Raw genomic sequence first — 18,597 nt, 5'->3', positions numbered from 1 at the left:
GAAAGGTTCATGGATGAGACCTCTGGGGACCTAATAGCAGCACCCCAATCCCTGGGTGACTACTCCTCTAGTGTCATGGAGAATGGGGGTTTCGGGATGGAGGGCATCATTCTGAGGAAGAGGGAAGTTACCCCTTAGAAGGGACCATTCCTTGGAAGATAAGCAAATATCCTCTTGTACCAAGGATGTGCCTCCTCAGGTGTGGGGTTGTGGTAGTGGGAGATTCAATCAGTAGACACACAGACAGTTGGGTTTGTGCTGGGCATGTAGACCACATAGTAAATTGCCTGCCTGGTTGCAGATATCATGTGCTGTCTTTGTAGATCATGCTGGGGTGGAGTCAGTGGTCGTGGTCCATCTTGGTACAAATGACATGGGGATAATGTAGTTATTAAGTCTGGGAAGCCAAATGTAGGTTCCTAAGTGGAAGGTTGAAATCCAGGACCACCAAGGTGGCTTTCTCTGAAATGCTACCTGTTCCATGCGCAGGGCCAGCTAGACAGGCAAAGCTGAGAAGTCTCAATGAGTGGATCAGATGGTGGTGCAGGGAGGAGGGGTTCAGATCTGTTAGGCATTGGGAAGCACTTTAGAACAAGCTGGGCCTGCACAAGAGGGATAGGCTCCACTTGACACAAAATGAAACTGGCGCTAAGCACAAAAAGGGTGTTAGAGCAGCTTTTAAACTGATCCTTGGGGAAAAACTGACAAGAGCTGGGAAGCTTCTGGTTCAGGCTGAACCATCCCTAGAGGATGAAGATGAAAATGTTTCTGATTCTCCAAATGTAGAAGGGGAGGAAATAGGCCACAAGCATATTTGTTGTTGTTGTTGTTGTTCAGTCGTTCAGTCGTGTCCGATTCTTCGTGACCCCATGGACCATAGCACGCCAGGCCTTCCTGTCCTGCGCACTCTCCCGGAGCGTGCTCAAGTTCAGATTCATTGCATTGGTGATGCTATCTAGCCATCTCATCCTCTGCTGTCCCCTTCTCCTTTTGCCTTCAGTCTTTCCCAGCATCAGGGTCTTTTCCAGAGAGTTTTCTCTTCGCATTACGTGGCCAAAACATTTGAGCTTCAGCTTCAGTATCTGTCCTTCCAATGAGCACTCAGGGTTGATTTCCTTTAGGATTGACTGGTTTGACCTCCTTGCAGTCCAGGGGATTCGTAAGAGTCTTCTCCAGCACCACAGTTCGAAAGCATCAATTCTTCGGCGCTCAGCCTTCCTTATAGTCCAGCTCTCACAGCCATACATTACTACTGGGAAAACCATAGCTTTGATTAGACGGACCTTTGTCGGCAAGGTGATGTCTCTGCTTCTTACTATGCTGTCTAGGTTTACCATAGCTTTCCTCCCAAGGAGCAGGCGTCTTTTAATTTCATGGCTACAGTCACCGTCTGCGGTGATCTTGGAGCCCAAGAAAGTAAAATCCGTCACTGCTTCCATTTCTTCCCCTTCTATATGCCAGGAAGTGATAGGGCCAGATGCCATGATCTTCGTTTTTTTAATGTTGAGTTTCAAACCAGCTTTTGTACTCTCCTCTTTCACCCTCAATAAGAGGCTCTTTAGATCCTCTTCGCTTTCTGCCGTTAGGGTGGTATCGTCTGCATATCGGAGGTTGTTGATAATTCTCCCGGCAATCTTAATTCCAATTAATTCTCTTGCTTTCTCCATGATGCAGCGAATGTTGGCGATTTGATCTCTAGTTCCTCTGCCTTTTCGAAACCCAGCTTGTACTTCCGGTAGTTCTCAGTTCGAATACTGCTGAAGCCTAGCTTGTAGGATTTTGAGCATCACCTTGCTGGCATGTGAAATGAGCGCAATTGTGCGGTAGTTTGAACACTCTTTGGCATTGCCCTTCTTTGGAATTGGAATGTAAACCGACCTTTTCCAGTCTTGCGGCCATTGTTGAGTGTTCCAAATGTGTTGGCATATTGAATGCAGCACTTTAACAGCATCACCTCTTAGGATTTTAAATAGCTCAGCTGGAATACTGTCATCTCCGCTAGCTTTGTTGTTACTAATGCTTCCTAAGGCCCACTTGACTTCACTCTCAAGGATGTCCGGCTCAAGTTCAGTGACCGCACTATCCTGGCTATCAGGGACATTCAGATCTTTCCTGTATAGTTCTTCTGTGTATTCTTTCCACCTCTTCTTAATGTCATCTGCTTCTGTTAGGTCCCTGCCTTCTTTGTCCTTTATCATGCCCATCTTTGCACAAAACGTTCCCTTGAGATCTCCGATTTTCTTGAAGAGATCTCTAGTCTTTCCCATTCTGTTGTTTTCCTCGATTTCTTTGCATTGTTCATTTAAGAAGGCCTTCTTGTCTCTCCTTGCTATTCTCTGGAACTCTGCATTCAGTTGGATATATCTTCCCCTTTCTCCCTTGCTTTTCACTTCCCTTCTTTCCTCAGCTACTTGTAAAGCCTCATCAGACAGCCACTTGGCTTTCTTGCATTTCTTTTTCTTTAGGATGGATTTTGTTGCTGCCTCCTGAACAATGTGACGGACCTCCGTCCATAGTTCCTCAGGCACTCTGTCTATCAGGTCTAATCCCTGAAATCTATTCCTCACCTCCACTGTATATTCATAAGGGATATGATTTAGGTCATACCGGAATGGTTTAGTGGTTTTCCCTACGTTCTTCAATTTAAGCTGAAATTTTGCAACAAGAAGCTCATGATCTGAGCCACAGTCAGCTCCAGGTCTTGTTTTTACTGACTGTATAGAGCTTCTCCATCTTTGGCTGCAAAGGACATAATCAATCTGACTTCGATATTGACCATCTGGTGATGTGCATGTGTAGTCGTCTCTTGTGCTGTTGGAAAAGTGTGTTTGCTATGATCAGCGTGTTCTCTTGGCAAAACTCTATTAGCTTTTGTCCTGCTTCATTTTGTACACCAAGGCCATGCCTGCCTGTTATCCCGGTGATTTCTTGACTTCCTACTTTAGCATTCCAATCCCCTATGATGGACATCTTTTTTTGGTGTTAGTTCTAAAAGGTGTTGTAGGTCTTCATAGAACCGATCAACCTCAGCTTCTTCGGCCTCAGTGGTTGGGGCATAGACTTGAATTACTGTGATGTTGAATGGTTTGCCTTGGATTCGTACTGAGATCATTCTATCATTTTTAAGATTGTACCCCAGTACCGCTTTTCCCACCCTTTTGTTGACTATGAGTGCTACTCCATTTCTTCTAAGGGATTCTTGCCCACAATAGTAGATATGATGGTCACCTGAATTAAATTCACCCATGCCTGTCCATTTTAGTTCGCTGATTCCCAAGATGTCGATGTTTAGTCTTGCCATCTCATGTTTGACCACCTCCAGCTTACCTTGATTCATTGATCTGACATTCCAGGTTCCTAAACAATATTGTTCTTTACAGCATCGGATTTTCTTTTCACCACCAGACACATCCACAGCTGAGTGTCTTTTCGGCTTTGGCCCAGCCGCTTCACTCTTTCTGGCGCTACTTGGAAATACCCTCTGCTCTTCCCCAGTAGTATATTGGACACCTTCCGACCTGAGGGGCTCATCTTCCGGCGTCATCTCTTTTAGCCTTGTGATATGTTCCATGGGGTTTTCTTGGCAAGAATCCTGGAGTGGGTTGCCATTTCCTTCTCCAGTGGACCACATTTTGTCAGAACTCTCTGCCATAACCTGTCTGTCTTGGGTGGCCCTGCACGGCATAGCTTATGGCTTCACTGAGTTACGCAAGCCCCTTCGCCACAACAAGGCAGTGATCCATGAAGGGGACAAGCATATGGTGAAGCACAATAGCTAGTCAAAAAGGCTGAAGTGCCATAGCAGAAGACTCACACGCCAGAAACATCTGCAGAGGAACACCTGATAAAGGTGTTCCTCTGCAAATGCTAGAATCCTCGGAGCCAAAAAGGGAGAGCTGGAGTGCCTGGTTTTAAAGGAGAACCTAGATATAGTCAGCATTACGGAAACCTGGTGGAATGGAGAGAACCAGTGGGACACAGTAATCTCTGGATATCAACTCTACAGGAAGGACAGGGAAGGGTGTACTGGAGGAGATGTTGCCCTATATGTCAAAGAGGGTGTAGTGTTGAGCAGACTAGAAAACCTAAAAGGGGCAGACTATTCCACAGAACCATTGTGAGTGACAATACCAGGCTCAAAACTAATTTAGTACTAGAAACACGCTATCGTCCCCCAGACCAGCACACTCTGGGTGATCTTGAGATGATAAATGAAATCAGGGAGGCCTCCAAATGAGGAAGTGTTGTAATAATGGGTGACTTCAATTTCCCCCACACTGAGTGGATGAATGCATGTTCCAGTCATGAGCAAGAGGTTAAATTTCTCAGTGACCTTAACAACCGTGCCCTAGAACAGATGCTCGTGGAACCAACTAGAGGGGAAGCAACCCTGGATTTAATCCTATGTGGTGTCACCCAGGACCTAGTACAAGATGTAAATGCTGTTGAAGCAGTTAGAAGCAGTGACCATAGTGCTATCAGATTTAATATACATTTAAGTGGGAAATTGCCAAGGAAGTCCAACACAGTCACATTTGACTTCAAAAGAGGAAACTTCTTTTAAACGAGGAAATGATAAAAGGAAGTTGAAAGGAGGAATCAAGAAGGTTAAATCCCTTCTAAATGCTTGGAGGTTACTCAAACCCACAATAACAGAAGCTCAGCTAGAATGTATACCACAGGTTAGAAAAGGTACCACCAAATCCAGGAGATCACCAGCATGGTTAACAAGCAGTGTCAAGGAAGCTTTTAGAGAAAAGAAGGCTTCCTTCAGAAAATGGAAGTCTTGCCCAAATGAAGAAAACAAAAGGGAGCACCAGCTTGCACAAAGGAGATGCAAGCAGACAATAAGAGATGCATAAAAGCATTTTGAGGAGCATACTGCTAACAACATCAAGCCCAACAATAAAGAATTATTTAAATATATCAGAAGCAGGAAACAAGCTAGGGAGGCAGTTGGACAACTGGATGACAATGGAGTTAAAGGAGTACTAAAGGAAGATAAGGAGATTGCAGAGAAGCCAAATGAATTATTTTCATCTGTCTTCACAGCAGAAGATACAGGACAGATACCTGTGCCTGAACAGATGTCTTCAGGAAGGAAGTCTGAGGAACTGAGGCAAATAGTGGCACAAAAGATGAAATTCTCAACCTTACTGACAAGCTGAAAGTTAATAAATCACCAGGCCCAGATGGTATCCATCCTAGAGTTCTTAAAGAACTCAGATGTGAAATTCCTGATCTTCTAACCAAAATATGCAACATGTCCCTAGGATCAGCCTCTATACCAGAGAATGTGGATAGGCAGACATTTTTTTCTCTCTCTCATAATACTAGAACCAGGGGTCATTGGTGGGAAGCTGATTGGTGGGAGAGTCAGGACAGATAAAAAGAAGTACTTCTTCACACAGCACATAGTTAAACTATGGAATTCATTTCCACAAGCTGGCCACTAAGTTGGATAGCTTTAAAAGAGGACTGGACAAATTCATGGAGGATAAGGCTATCAATGGCTACTTGGCCTGATGGCTACATGTTACCTCCAGTATCAGAGGCAGTAAGCCTATATACACCAGCTGCTAGGGAACATGGGTGGGAGTGTGCTTTTGCACTCAGGTCCTGCTTGTTGGTTTCATGTGGGCAGATGATTGGCCACTGCGTGAACAGAATGGCTCTTATGTTAACGTCATCATGTTGGTAGGTGAAGCAATGAAAGGAAGTATAAAGGTCACAAGAAGATTCTGCAGTAGAGAAATGCTAGGGCAGGATCCCCCATGTGACACCCGCGGGTGTTACGGTGTCTGTGGGCAACTCCAATGGCACCCGCGAATGGGTCCCCAATGTGGTTCCCGTGGGCACTTGAATTTTTTTCATTTTTTTCTTCATTTTTAAAATATACATACATGGATTTGTATGAAATGCATACCACTTTCTAGCAATTATGCATGGGCTGCAACAAAAGTGGACCAAATATCCAAACTGAGGCTGGAAATTAGTTTGAAAGCACAGTGGTACAAATATGAGAGGCCTTTTTTTTTAAGGCAGTTAGAGGTTCACCGACTTACATGAATCACACAACTTCTCATCCGACCCATCTAAGCAATCTGGAGTTTCATCACATTCCAGGAAGCTATCAATACAGCAGCCATCTTCACATTTGAAATAGAAGGGCAGGCATTCTCCATTGCACACTATATAAGAAATACAGATAAGTTCTTTGGCTTCTCAGCAAAGCCAAAATGTCTTCTTGGCATCCAGAAGGAGAGATTTTCTTCTTACCAATCTTCTCAGGCAGAGAAGAACTGGATATTACTGGACTAATGATTGTACCAAAGAAAGAGCAGTACAGAGTAAAAAACAAGTGTTTCCCAATGCCAAGAAAATTACCTCTTTGCAATGCTGGAAAAGAATACAAGACCAATCAGAGAGGTTTGCTATTAAGCTTCAAGTAAGCAAGAATGTGAGAAAAGGGTATGGTGGAAATATACAGAATAAACATAGAAATATACAGAATTGCTTACCTGGCTCTTGTCGTTTTTCAACAACACCTGAAGAGAGGGACATTGGAAGGGGTGAGACTACTGTGCTTTCAGACATCCATTTCTCAATCATTGAATCTCATCTAACAGTTCAGCCATGCAAAATTGCTTTACCAATCCTTTAAAAAAGTTTTCTTTTGAAATGCAGGGCACCCACAGAATCCATTTCCAGTTTTATCTACACTACAGAACTGAAGGGGTAGAGATGTTTACTTGATGTGGTTTTCCAACACACCCTTCCCTGAATTAGCGAAAACGGCTAAGAGTCCTTTCTGGTTTGATGCCCCTAGCTTTTAGCTTAATGTGAAATGTCACACAGAGTGAATGGATTGGATTTAAAGTTATTACAAAAGACACAGCTGTGCCAATGCCAGAGGGCAGAGGCATGGAAAAGAACATTTGATTTGTGTGTTGCAAGGCCCAGCTTCCTGTGGTATATTCTGAAAGGATCCTGTATGTTGCTTGATCACAAAATTGAAGGAAGGTTGGATTATTTAGGACCGCCTTCCCCAACCTGGCACCCTCTGGACATGTTGTACCACAACTCCCATCATCACACTTGTAGTTCAACACATCTGGCAAGCACTGGGCTGGGGGAAGGATGATTTAGGACCTTGTTCAGTTTAAGTGAATGCATTTGTTGCATGAGATGATGAGTTCCAGCTAGGAAAACACAAAAAACCATGTTGCTTATACATAATAGCAGCTTCCTATCAGTCTTTAAAATTCATGTTTTTCAGAACTGCCATGATTTAGGCTTGATTTAGAAGGGAAGGTACAGAAACACTTTCTCCCAAATTAATAGGAAAGAGTCAAAGACAGCAGTTCAAGGACTGAATGCATCACATCAGCACTTAGTAGACTAGTCCGTTCTTCTACCCCATCAAAATAATTATTAAAGTCATCTATTAAGTGACAATGCCTCTTCACTTGAATCTCTGAAATCCAGCAACAGAGGATTTTCTCAAACGACATACCAACCTTGGACATTTTTGCAGGCAAGTTTACATTCCTCTTCTCCCAAGTAATTGTTCTTGTTGGATTTACAGCCACCAAAGGTGAAGGGATTGCACTGCTGAGTTGCTGGGTTATAGTACCAGCGATGGAAGGAACCCCGACACCGTCCAATCTTATAAGGAGCCAAGCAGTGCTCTAGAATGAACAAGAGATGGATATTTTAGTCTATACAATAAATGCCAGAGAAGGCACAAACTGGGCTTACCTTATTACCCAAATCTTACAGTATTGCTAGTTGGATTTGCCAAGGTTCCAGAAAAGGAGTGAAAGGTAGGATTACAGTAACAAGATGCTAACTTAGCACTACTTTGTTGTCTGAAGAAATAGCCTTTCATGGGCTGTTACCTGGAGTATATTGGTTCTAAAACTATCCAATTGCTGGGGTGTCCGGTCCCCCCACAAAGATTGACTAAATGGTACTTTTGTAACAAAAATGAGTTGTAGCTCTTACTGGAGGCAATGCCCAAAGAACTGATCAAGGTTAGCTTGAGGCACAATCTTAAAAAGTATATGGTAAACTTAAGGAAAAACATCAATTCTACCACATCTGACCACATGATTTTACAATTCAATAGGTTAGGAGCCCTTCTTGTCACTAGATAGATGAAGTCTGCCATTTGGTTTGAGACTAAGTAAAATTTGAAGTCATCACATTAAAAAATGTAGTAGCCAAATGTCTTACGCACTTGCCCGTGTATATTATACAGGGGCAGATGATTTTAAAGACTAGCCAGTTGAACTCTGCCTGGAGTATATTAACATAGATAGCTTTGCTTCCTGTCTACCTACCCTAAGAAGGCCTCAGCAGAAAATCAAGACCTCAGGGAAGACATTGTTCATAGAAAGAGTTGCTTCAAACCCAAGTACAGGAGAATGAGGGGAGATTGTAGTCAGCATGGCAAGTATCATTGATTTAAAATATTTATAACCCCCCTTTCTGCATATAGTTCAAGGCAGCCTACAAAAATAACTAAAATAAATAGAAACATCATCATCATCATCATCATCATTATTATTATTATTAAATTTATTAATCGCCCATCTGGCTGGTCACCCAGCCACTCTGGGCGATGTACAGCATACAATACAACAGTTTAAAACAATAAAATTCTACCATAAAAACATTTTCTAAAATACCCTAACCCACCCCAAATGCCTGCCTGAACAACCACGTTTTTAATGCACGATGGAAGCTCATTAAAGAGGGGGCATGACGGAGTTCCCTAGGGAGGGAGTTCCACAGAGTGGGGGCCACCACAGAAAAGGCCCTCTCCCTCTTCCCCACCAGTCTAGCTGTCCTGGCTGATGGACCAGTCCGAGGCTGATCTTGTTAAGCAGCCTGTTTGGTGCTGCTGGAGATGCTCCTTAAGATAGGCTGGGCCGGAACCATATAGGGTTTTAAAGGTCAAAACCAACACCTTGAATTTGGCCCGGAAAACAACTGGTAACCAGTGCAACTCCTTCAGCACTGGAGTGATGTGATCTCGCCAGCGGCTGCCTTTAATCAGGTGAGCTGCCGCGTTCTGTACCAGCTGCAGCTTCCGAACTGTCTTCAAGGGTAACCCCACGTAGAGCGCATTACAGTAGTCTAAACGAGAGGAGACCAGGGCATGTACTACTGATGGGAGCAGATGGTCGGGAAGGAAGGGGCGCAGCCGCCATATCAGATGGAGTTGATACAGTGCTGTCCGGCTCACAGCTGACACCTGAGCCTCCGTGGACAGCTGGGAGTCCAAAATGAGCCCCAGGCTGCGGACCTGGTCTTTCAAGGGTAGCCGTATCCCATTCAACACCAGGTCAACATCCCCCAGCCTCCTCTTGTCTCCCACCAAAAGTACCTTGGTCTTGTCAGGGTTCAGCTTCAGCTTATTCCTCCCCATCCAGCCACTCACCGTCTCCAGACATTTGGACAGGGATTCTATGGCCAACCTTGGTGAAGATTTGAATGAGAGGTAGAGCTGCGTGTCATCCACATATTGATGACACCACACCCCAAACCTCCTGATGATAGCCCCCAGCGGCTTCACATAGATATTAAACAGCATCGGGGAGAGGATGGAACCCTGTGGCACCCCACAAGTGAGTGGCCACGGGTCCGAAACCTCCTCTCCCAGTGCTACCTTCTGGTACCTGCTGGAGAGGAAGGACCGGAACCACCGCAATACAGTGTCTCCAATGCCCAACCCCTCCAGGCGGTCCAGGAGGATACCGTGGTCAATGGTATCAAAAGCCGCTGAGAGGTCGAGGAGAACAAGGAAGGAGCATTCACCCCTATCCAGAGCCCTCCTCATATCATCTACCAAGGCGACCAAGGCCGTTTCTGTCCCATGCCCAAGCCTGAAGCCCGACTGATATGGATCTAGATAATCAGTTTCTTCCAAGTGTGCCTTCAACTGCATCACCGCCACCCGCTCAATCACCTTGCCCAAAAATGGCAGATTTGAGACTGGGCGAAAGTTGTTCAGAACTTGAGGATCCAAGGAGGGCTTCTTTAAGAGCGGTCTTATCATTGCCTCCTTGAGTGCCGATGGCATCACTCCCTCCTCAAGGGAGGCGTTCACCACTGCCCTGATCCCCTCACCCAGTCTCTCTCTGCAGCCCATAATGAGCCAAGATGGGCAAGGATCAAGTAAGCAGGTGGTCGGCCTTACAGATGAAAGCACTTCATCAGGAGGAAGAAGCTGGAACCGATCCCACAAAACCGGTTTGCCACAGGCCGCCTCTTGCTCACTAACTGTATCCACAGCGTGCAGAGTAACACACCTAATCTGATCAATTTTATCTGCAAAGTGCCTTGCCAAGGCCTCACAGGAGGCCTTAGAATGCTCCAGTGGTTCCGGAGCCACAGGACTGACCAGGCTCCGGACCACTTGGAGCAGCCTCCTGGGACAGCACTCTGCAGTCGCAATAGAGGCAGCATAATATTCCTTTTTTGCTGCCTTCACCACCACGTGATAGGCTGAAGATATAGCTCTAGCCCGTGTCTGATCGTCTTTGGAGCGAGACTTCCGCCACCGGCGCTCTAGCCGTCTCACCTCCTGTTTCAGAGCTCGTAACCACGGATTGAACCATGGTGCAGTCCGAGCCCTGTTCAGGGGGAGAGGGCGTTTCGGAGCCACCTGATCTAATGCCCCAGTGATTGCGGCATTCCAGCCACCCACCAGGGTCTCGACCGAGTGGCCGTTGGCGTGCCCCAGAGAATCCCCAAGTGCGTTCAGGAATCCATTTGGATCCATAAGACGCCTGGGGCGGACCATTTTAATGGGTCCTCCACCCCTGTGGAGGGGTTGTGGAACCGAGAAGTCCAACTTCACCAGATAGTGATCTGACCATGACAAGGGGGTGGTGGATATACCCCCGACTTCCAGATCACTCCCCGCTTCTCCAGAAACAAACACAAGGTCTAGTGCATGGGTGGGCCCAGTTAGAATATGGTGCAGCTCCCAGGAGGCCATGGTCTCCATGAAGTCCCGAGGTGCTCCTGTGAGGATGGCCTCCGAATGTACGTTGAAGTCCCCCAACACCAATAAGTTAGGGGACTGTACATGCACATCAGAGACCACCTCAAGCACCTCGGCCAGGGAGTCAGTCGTGCAGCGGGGTGGACGGTACACGAGCAGAATCCCCAGACTGCCCTTTGGGCCCAACCTCCAGTACATGCACTCAGCAACCTTGGTCTCCCAGAGAGGGGGTCTGGTGAAGACCAAGGCCTCTCGGTAGATAACAGCCACTCCCCCTCCCCGATCCCCAGCCGTCGGCTGCTGTGCATACGAAAATCCGGCTGGACACATGGCTGCAAGGGTTGGAGCAGCAGCATAACAAGCTACAGGAAAAAAAAATAAGGGTTGGCTTTTAAAATGGTGGTGTAAGAAGCTATGAGAAGCTGTACTCCAGGGTTCTCCAACTGTTTGGGGTTGGTAGGCACATTTTGGAGAGTATCACGGTGTTCACGAAATGGTTGCCACTGAGTCAGCTTGTCCATTCATAAAATACCTGCCATGGTAAGCATGGCCAGTCACAAAACACTCATTTCCCAGAAGTCAAACTGGTGAGACGAAAATAAAAGTAGCTTGCCCAAGAACCTAATACAAGGCAGAGGTGGGGTCTGAGCTCCAAAACACAAAACCACCCTTTTGAGCCCAAAGACAGATCACGCCAGAGGGCGGCACTTCACTTTGAAGCATGCCAGCCTCCCAGTTCTTACACAAATCTTAATTAAAATCAGCAGGGAGCTTGATGGGCACCAAGAGCTGTGTCTGCAGGCACACTGGAGATCTGCTGTACTATAAGAAGCATCTATGTTCATCCTGCCCCTGTTAAGGCACCTGCACCCAGACATTCCTATCTGTCTATTTCAAAAGTGGAATGCCCACATGCAGACATCCTGGAGCCTGAAGAAGGGAAGAGGGTCTCTCCCAAGCAATCCCAGCCAATCTCCCCCTCAAATCCCACCTTCAACAAGCATGGTTGAACATTTTCCTTGAAGGCCAATACATCGACCCTTGGTGGTCTCTTCAGTCCCCCATAATGTTTAAGGTAAAACATGTGATGCAATGACATTGGGTTGTGGGTTTCTCTGCTCTCACTCCCCTTCATTAGGTATTCTTTGCACTTTGCCGAGATGGGGACACCCACATCTTGCAATGCACTGAGTCATGCATTTGCCTTACTAAAATGTTATAAAATCAAGACGAGTCACAACTTCGAACAGCAGAATGGTGCTATGTTTCTTCAAGGCCATCCCCCCTCCCTCTGAGGGTCAATTTGCCTGATTATTTAAGCCATGGTGGGTTGCAGCATGTGCTTGTGGCCATTCTGAATATGCAAGCCACAGTGGGCAGTCACTATGGTTTGTCATGTCATGCAAACCTGGCAAGGGTGGGTTGTTGGTGTGGTTAACAAACCCCTCCAGACCCATGGGCTATTTTATGGCTGTGGGTCATTTGTTAACCATGCCAACAACCCATCCTTGCTGAGTTCGCATGATGTGACGGGGTCTCTTTCTCTTACCTCCCCATCTCTAGACAGTTCACAATGATATTTATCATATGAACACATTGGGGAACAACAGCCAGATTACCAGCTCTACGTTCTAGCTCTGAAAGGTGTATCTAGGAATCACCTACCCACAGTCTGCTCAGAATTCAGCACAGTGACAGTGATGTTGGTCGAGTCCTGCTGTCCAGCAGTATCTGTCACAGTCAGCTGGACGATGTAAATCCCTTCCTTCAGGTTAGTGAGGATTGCATGATCTGTCTCTTTCTGAAAATACAAGATGTAAAGGAAAAAGGAGGTCCTTTCAGAAAAAGTAATTATAACATAAGCTATGTGTTTCAGTTCAAAAAATGTGATGGTTCTTTTTCAGAACTGCCACAGAACCTCACCTCAAAAGTGAAGTTCCAAGGTGAATTTAGAGTTTGCTCTTTTGGTAAATCATCACAGGATTTTTAAGGGAGCAAAACAAGTTTCATGAAGACTAGTAACATTTCTTATGGGGGTGGAGAGATGTCTCCACATCCCTAGTTATTTTATACTAGCCTTCCCCAACCCAGTGACCTCCAGATGTGTTAAGCTACAAACTCCCATCATCACCAGTCATTGTTCATGCTGATGGGAGTCATGGGAGCTGTAGTCCAAAACATCTGGAGGACACCAGGTCTGGGAAGGCTGTTTTATAACTGTCTTCTTTCCTGCAATTACAGAAGGAGGAGGAGTCTTTTTAGTTCTGTGGGCTGCTTATCACATTAAGCCAGGAAAATGGAAAATGCATATTGTCCCATCCATAAACACAGGGAGCCACTGCCAACCCACAGCACCTTCCCAGCATTTCAAGTCTTGTAGAGGCCCACCACAAAATGTTACAGTTAGACAGGACACAGGACTAAAGCTTTCCAAAGTGCTTTTTAGTACAATAAACACCAAACAAAGCTGTCCCTTCCTGATGACATCATCTAGCTGGATAGAAGTTGAACTCTTTCCACTACATATCATTAGCTCCTAACAGGGGTGCTTTTGTTTACAGCTCTAGACTACAACCCCAAACAGGAGCCCTGTAATTCTGTTCAGGACTTGCAGGAGGGGTGGGGAGGGACAAAAAGTGAGGACACCTTGTTTTGCCTTTCCCATCCTCCTGAAAGAATTCCCTACTGTGCTATATAGTGCTAAATGGCTAAGGTTGCTATATAACTGGTGGGCGAAGCGGCAGGGGAGTTCTGGAGAATGGAAAGCATCACCCTACCACCAAAACCTCCCTGTATAGCCTGGGGAGGAGAGATTATAGCCTCATGACATATATCCCTCTTATCTTAATCTCTTGCCCAGGATACTATATGCTGTTAGGTGCTCAAGCAGGCCAGTTCCTCCAGACATTGGCTCAACATTGCATAAGCCCTGCAAGTTCCTGGGAAAGATTTCTTCTTGTTGGGCTCTTTTTGGAAGTAGTGGTATAAGTCTCTCTCTCTCTCTCTCTCTCTCTCTCTCTCTCTCTCTCTCTCATTCTCTCAATTTTCAAATGAATATACTTCTGCACACTGAGGATACTCCCCCAAGTATTCAGAAATTACCACCATATTTTTGAGGGGCCTCATTTTGCTGCCAAATTGATAGGCACAGGATGACCCAAGTTTGGCATTAGAGGGGATAATGATAATTTCCTAAAAGTGTTAACAGGTGAAAAAACCCTGAACTTTTTACAAATCATACTGCTTGACACCACCCAACTCTAGTGCTGCATCCAAGGCCACACATTTGTGTCTAGTCGCCCAAGGGCTTTCATTGGTTTGGGAAAACACACACAAAGGCTGAAACCCTAAGACAGCCTTTCCCAACCCAGTGCCCTCCAGAGGTGTTGGGCTGCGACTCCCATAATTCCCAGCCAGCATGGCCATGGGAATTATGGGAGTTGCAGCCCAACACATCCAAACAGCATCAGGTTGGGGAAGTTTAGGTATTAATTAATACCTAATTAATTATTAGGTAGTAATACCTAAACCCGCAAATCACAATGTCACTGCATCTTGTTTCTGCCCAACAGAAGAACTGGGCTTCATATTCATGCTGTGACTTGAAATGAAAGCTGAGTGTAACCACTTATAGGGCACGTAGGTGACATTATACAACAATTTAGGGCAGGAAACAAAGGCACTGGACTTAATAAGGTTGCCAGACTGGTCCCACAAGCTAGAATTTGCTCGGGCATTGATGGCAACACTACCTCTACCCTCACATGACCGCATGGGGAAGTTGCCATCTTGTAGTCTGTGCAATAGACTGGAAAAAACAATAAAAATCTATGGCAAAAAACTATGAGTGAAATATGACTCAAAATGTACTTTTAAAATTCACACGAGAATAGAGGATTATTATTAATTGGCTCAGCTGGCATTGTTAAAGAATGGTTTTCAGCAGTACAGCAATAAAATAAAGATACAATAAAGACAGAACAGGCTAGAAGAAGAAGAAGAAGAAGAAGAAGAAGAAGAAGAAGAAGAAGAAGGAGGAGGCGGCTGTAATTTTTGCAATGGTTAACACAAGAAGGTCCAAATAGAAATATAGGGGGAAACTGTTATTGTGGCACTTCTTAAACATAGGACAGAGCTAAGGAAGTTCTTAGCTCAGGTCTATTCCCAGTATAAGAAAATGTAACCTGCAGTGCAATCCTACTAAGCCCTGCTGAGTTCAGTGAAATTTACACCAGGTAAGTGTGAAGGACTGCAAACTTTAGAAGCCGGGTTGTTGCCAGACAATTCAGGTTTGGCCAAAAATACATATCTGAGAGTTTCTCAGGGTAAAAAAAAAATATCAGGAAGTTTTCAGTCCCCATAGAAGACTTGACAGTAAATCCCACAAAGAAAGGCAGAGTATCAAACTATTGGAGCCCTGCCTTTCTTTGCATTGGTTTGCAGCCATTCCTGGAATCTGCCTAAACTGGATTTACCTACTCTGTTGCAAGGAAGGGATTCCACTCAACAGACATGCATCATCTCAAATACAGAAGTCTAGAAGATGCAAACTAAAAAGATTGGTTCAGCTTAGGGCTGGGCCAGGCCTCACATATTCCAACTTGCATACAATCGTGATTACATTTAGATCTTGCTTTCAAGCAGCTTACATGGGGCTCCTAGACAGCCTTCCATCCAGGCACTGACCAGGCTGAGACCTGATTCACACTAATACTGGGACACAGGGGTGGGCTGCAAGGGGAGAGAGAGGGATGGGACACCTGTATCCCCCTTCTGAGGTCGTAGTAGTGTCTATGGCCTCAGAGGGAGGACTGCAAAAAACCCTATGGTCCATGGGATGCTCTCCCGGGACCATAAGATTGCTCTTAGCCATTCAACAACTGTAGTTTAATGTCCTGGCTTTTTCTGAAGCTGGTAACCACAGTTTCCCAGTTCAGACAAAACAGGAAACTATTGGTAGAGACTTTCTGGTATAATGGCAGTTTTTGCATAGGGAACAACAAGCAAAAGCCTCATTCATATCTCAGCCACAACACAGTATTGAAAACTTATAGAGCTCTTAATTGAAGACTTCATAAGCTTTTGTGCCAGGGAATCATGTTTAAAGCTTTGTCCCATCTTACCTCTATCATCACAGAGGAATCATCAGAGAGCAGGGTCCATTCATAATTCACGATTCCATTGTCATCAAAACTTTCTGTACCTTTCAATATCACTGGCTCATTAGGTTGCACTTTCATGTCCATCCAAGCTCTGGCTTCAGGTGGCTTATCATCTGGCACAGGGGAGAAAGTAACAAAATTATATTTCAATTTATATCTTATCTTTCTACATATAGCACCAGGGCAGCTAACAAATGCTAATTCAACCAAAATACAATTAGGTTTACAATAAAACAGGAGGATTAAATAAGAGAGCAGAACGTTTGGATCAACTAAGAAAAGGGGAGGGAAGAAGCACATGACTAAGAGCGAGAGATAGCTACGCTTGCCCACATGCAACCTGCCCACATGCAACCTGGCTAAGACGGGGGGAAAATGGACATCAGAGGTCAGGTATTTTCAATTATTAAAATGTTGCATCATAAGTTCTCTTTTCAGTTAATGCAGGTGTGTAGTAGACAAGTAGGACACCTCTTTGATTCAATTTTAATTACAAGAGGAATATGTCAAGGATGCGTTGTTAGCTCTGTTTTTGTTTTAAAGTGATATTGCTAGTACTTTAGCCCCAACTTATTCACATCTACTAAGGCTAGCCTTATTTAGGATTTTTCCTTTATGTGGGCAATGCTGTCCTGCTCTCTCAGACAAGGCTGGGGCTTTTATATCTTTTGAATGCCTTTGCCATTTATTGTTCTAAAAAAAATCAATGGATTAGATCCAGACTTAGTCATTCTTAGAGTAGACCCACTGAAATCAATGGGACTTAAGTTAGCCCCACTGATTTCAATAGGTCCACTCAAAGCATGACTAAGTGCTGCAATATTTCCTCCCTACACCCACGCTCTGAAAAGTTACCAGTGGATGAAGGGCCCCAGAAAGGTGGGAGAAGGAATTCTGCCCAGCCCTCATCAAAACAACTCTTGCTAAAACTTCAACAGTGCAAGAGGAGGAAGTGAAACAGCACAATCCACTCCATGGGCGGCTGGAACTGAGTGCCATTTGACTCCTCCTCTCCCAGAACCGGCTCCCTCAGGGTTATTCCACCCTGTGATGAAATGTTTATGTAACTAAGAGAAACCAGTTCCTGAATTTGCTCTCCCATTCCTTTTTCTTCTTGTATCATGCCTATTAAAATGGTAAGCCTCCAGGCGGGGATTAACTATGTTTCTTTAAATCTCTGTAAGTACACTGCCTAGAAAACTTTAGGTGATTTATAAATAACAAATCCTATGCACGTTTACTTGGAAACAAGACCCACTGAGTGTAACAAGTGTGCGTATGATCACAGCACAGTCCCAAACATTTTTTTAAAAACAAATTAAAAGTTCACCTGTTGCCTGAAAGCCACAGGGATGGGGGAGCCAAGCAAACCTTCCCAGGCAAAAGAGTTTACAAACAGGGGCATGCCTACTGGAAAGGCCCTAGGTCTTGCGGGCTGCACTTCAGAGCACAGGGGCACGTGTAAGGTTCCCTCAATGCATCAGGGGCAGGGGGGAGAGTATGTGGGAGGAGGCATTCCATCCGACAGACTGTTATGTCTGTATAGGTCCTTTGCTATTTTGTGACCACTCTATAGTTTCCTTCTGGGATACTTTTGCAGCTGGAGCTAGCAGTGGTACCCCCTACACTACGATTACACTGTGCTAATGGATAAAGAGATCGCATTGCTCTCCACTGACAACACTGAAAGATGCTAGGCTAATTACAGGGCTTAATTTTGGATTTGCAGGACATTAATTCCTAGTTACTCAGCTATCTCATCACAGACAGCACCAGAGATGGGTTACATCACAGAGAGGATGAGTAAAGTTGGCATAATTGCTGTTGAAATTAGCTCATCAGAACTACTGTTAACTCCTGATTTTGAAACTGTTTTTTCCATTTGAATAAACTTTTATCCAAAAAGTTTGGATTTTGAAACAGAGTTTCAACAGAGTTTCAAAATCAGGGGTTAACAGTAGTTCACATTTATAGGTCAACTGATTCATATCTAGGGATTCCATTATACCTTATTTTCCTGTAGCAATCTTTTGCTGCAATTTGACTGCTAGAGCAAAACCACACACCATGTATTTGTACTTGGTGACTGCAGAGCCAATTATATTAATGACTTGTAGGGCCCTAAGCAACTGTTGCTAAGGGCCAAGAATCAACAATGACCTTGCATTTGCTGACCACTTCTCACATATCTCAAGTGCACAATGCCAAATTCTTCTTCTACCTGTTATCTAGTCTTTACTTCCCTGACTACACTCATTTATAGAAGGCCCAATGTTGGCCACGTATGAGAACTTTCAGTTGTAAACAACACACAAAACCAAAAACTACACAGTAAAAATCCCCATTGTATAATTTTAGGCATCCTGCCAGAAATGTGCAGATTGACGCCAATTATACTACAAAACATTTTACAGTTTG

General features: G+C 44.8%; 1 protein-coding gene across 10 annotated transcripts in view; it reads right to left on the bottom strand.

Annotated features, from left to right (window-relative positions):
* Window positions 1–18,597, bottom strand: part of SPINT1 (serine peptidase inhibitor, Kunitz type 1) — a 60,676-nt gene that overhangs the window by 14,444 nt on the left and 27,635 nt on the right. For 5 of the 10 annotated variants that reach the window (XR_014789391.1, XR_014789393.1, XR_014789392.1 and 2 more), the window contains exons 2-6: window positions 16,141–16,292; window positions 12,683–12,818; window positions 7,521–7,691; window positions 6,522–6,548; window positions 6,066–6,191 (exon numbers count right to left, since the gene is read on the bottom strand). Coding sequence is in view for 2 of the 10 variants with exons in the window: in XM_084845624.1 (XP_084701750.1) it covers window positions 6,066–6,191; window positions 6,522–6,548; window positions 7,521–7,691; window positions 12,683–12,818; window positions 16,141–16,292 (612 nt within the window). In the remaining 8 variants the exon portion in view is untranslated. The remainder of the gene's footprint in view (window positions 1–6,065; window positions 6,192–6,521; window positions 6,549–7,520; window positions 7,692–12,682; window positions 12,819–16,140; window positions 16,293–18,597) is intronic. The other 5 variants (XR_014789397.1, XR_014789398.1, XR_014789400.1 and 2 more) reach the window with 1 other exon arrangement.

The sequence above is a fragment of the Heloderma suspectum genome, chromosome 1 (genome assembly GCF_057233095.1).
Source record: "Heloderma suspectum isolate Gila_16-S chromosome 1, 16-S_ref, whole genome shotgun sequence".
In the NCBI taxonomy this organism is placed as follows: Eukaryota; Metazoa; Chordata; class Lepidosauria; order Squamata; family Helodermatidae; genus Heloderma; species Heloderma suspectum.
Note: the sequence above shows the minus strand (reverse complement) of the source record. Positions and strands in the feature narration are given on the sequence as shown.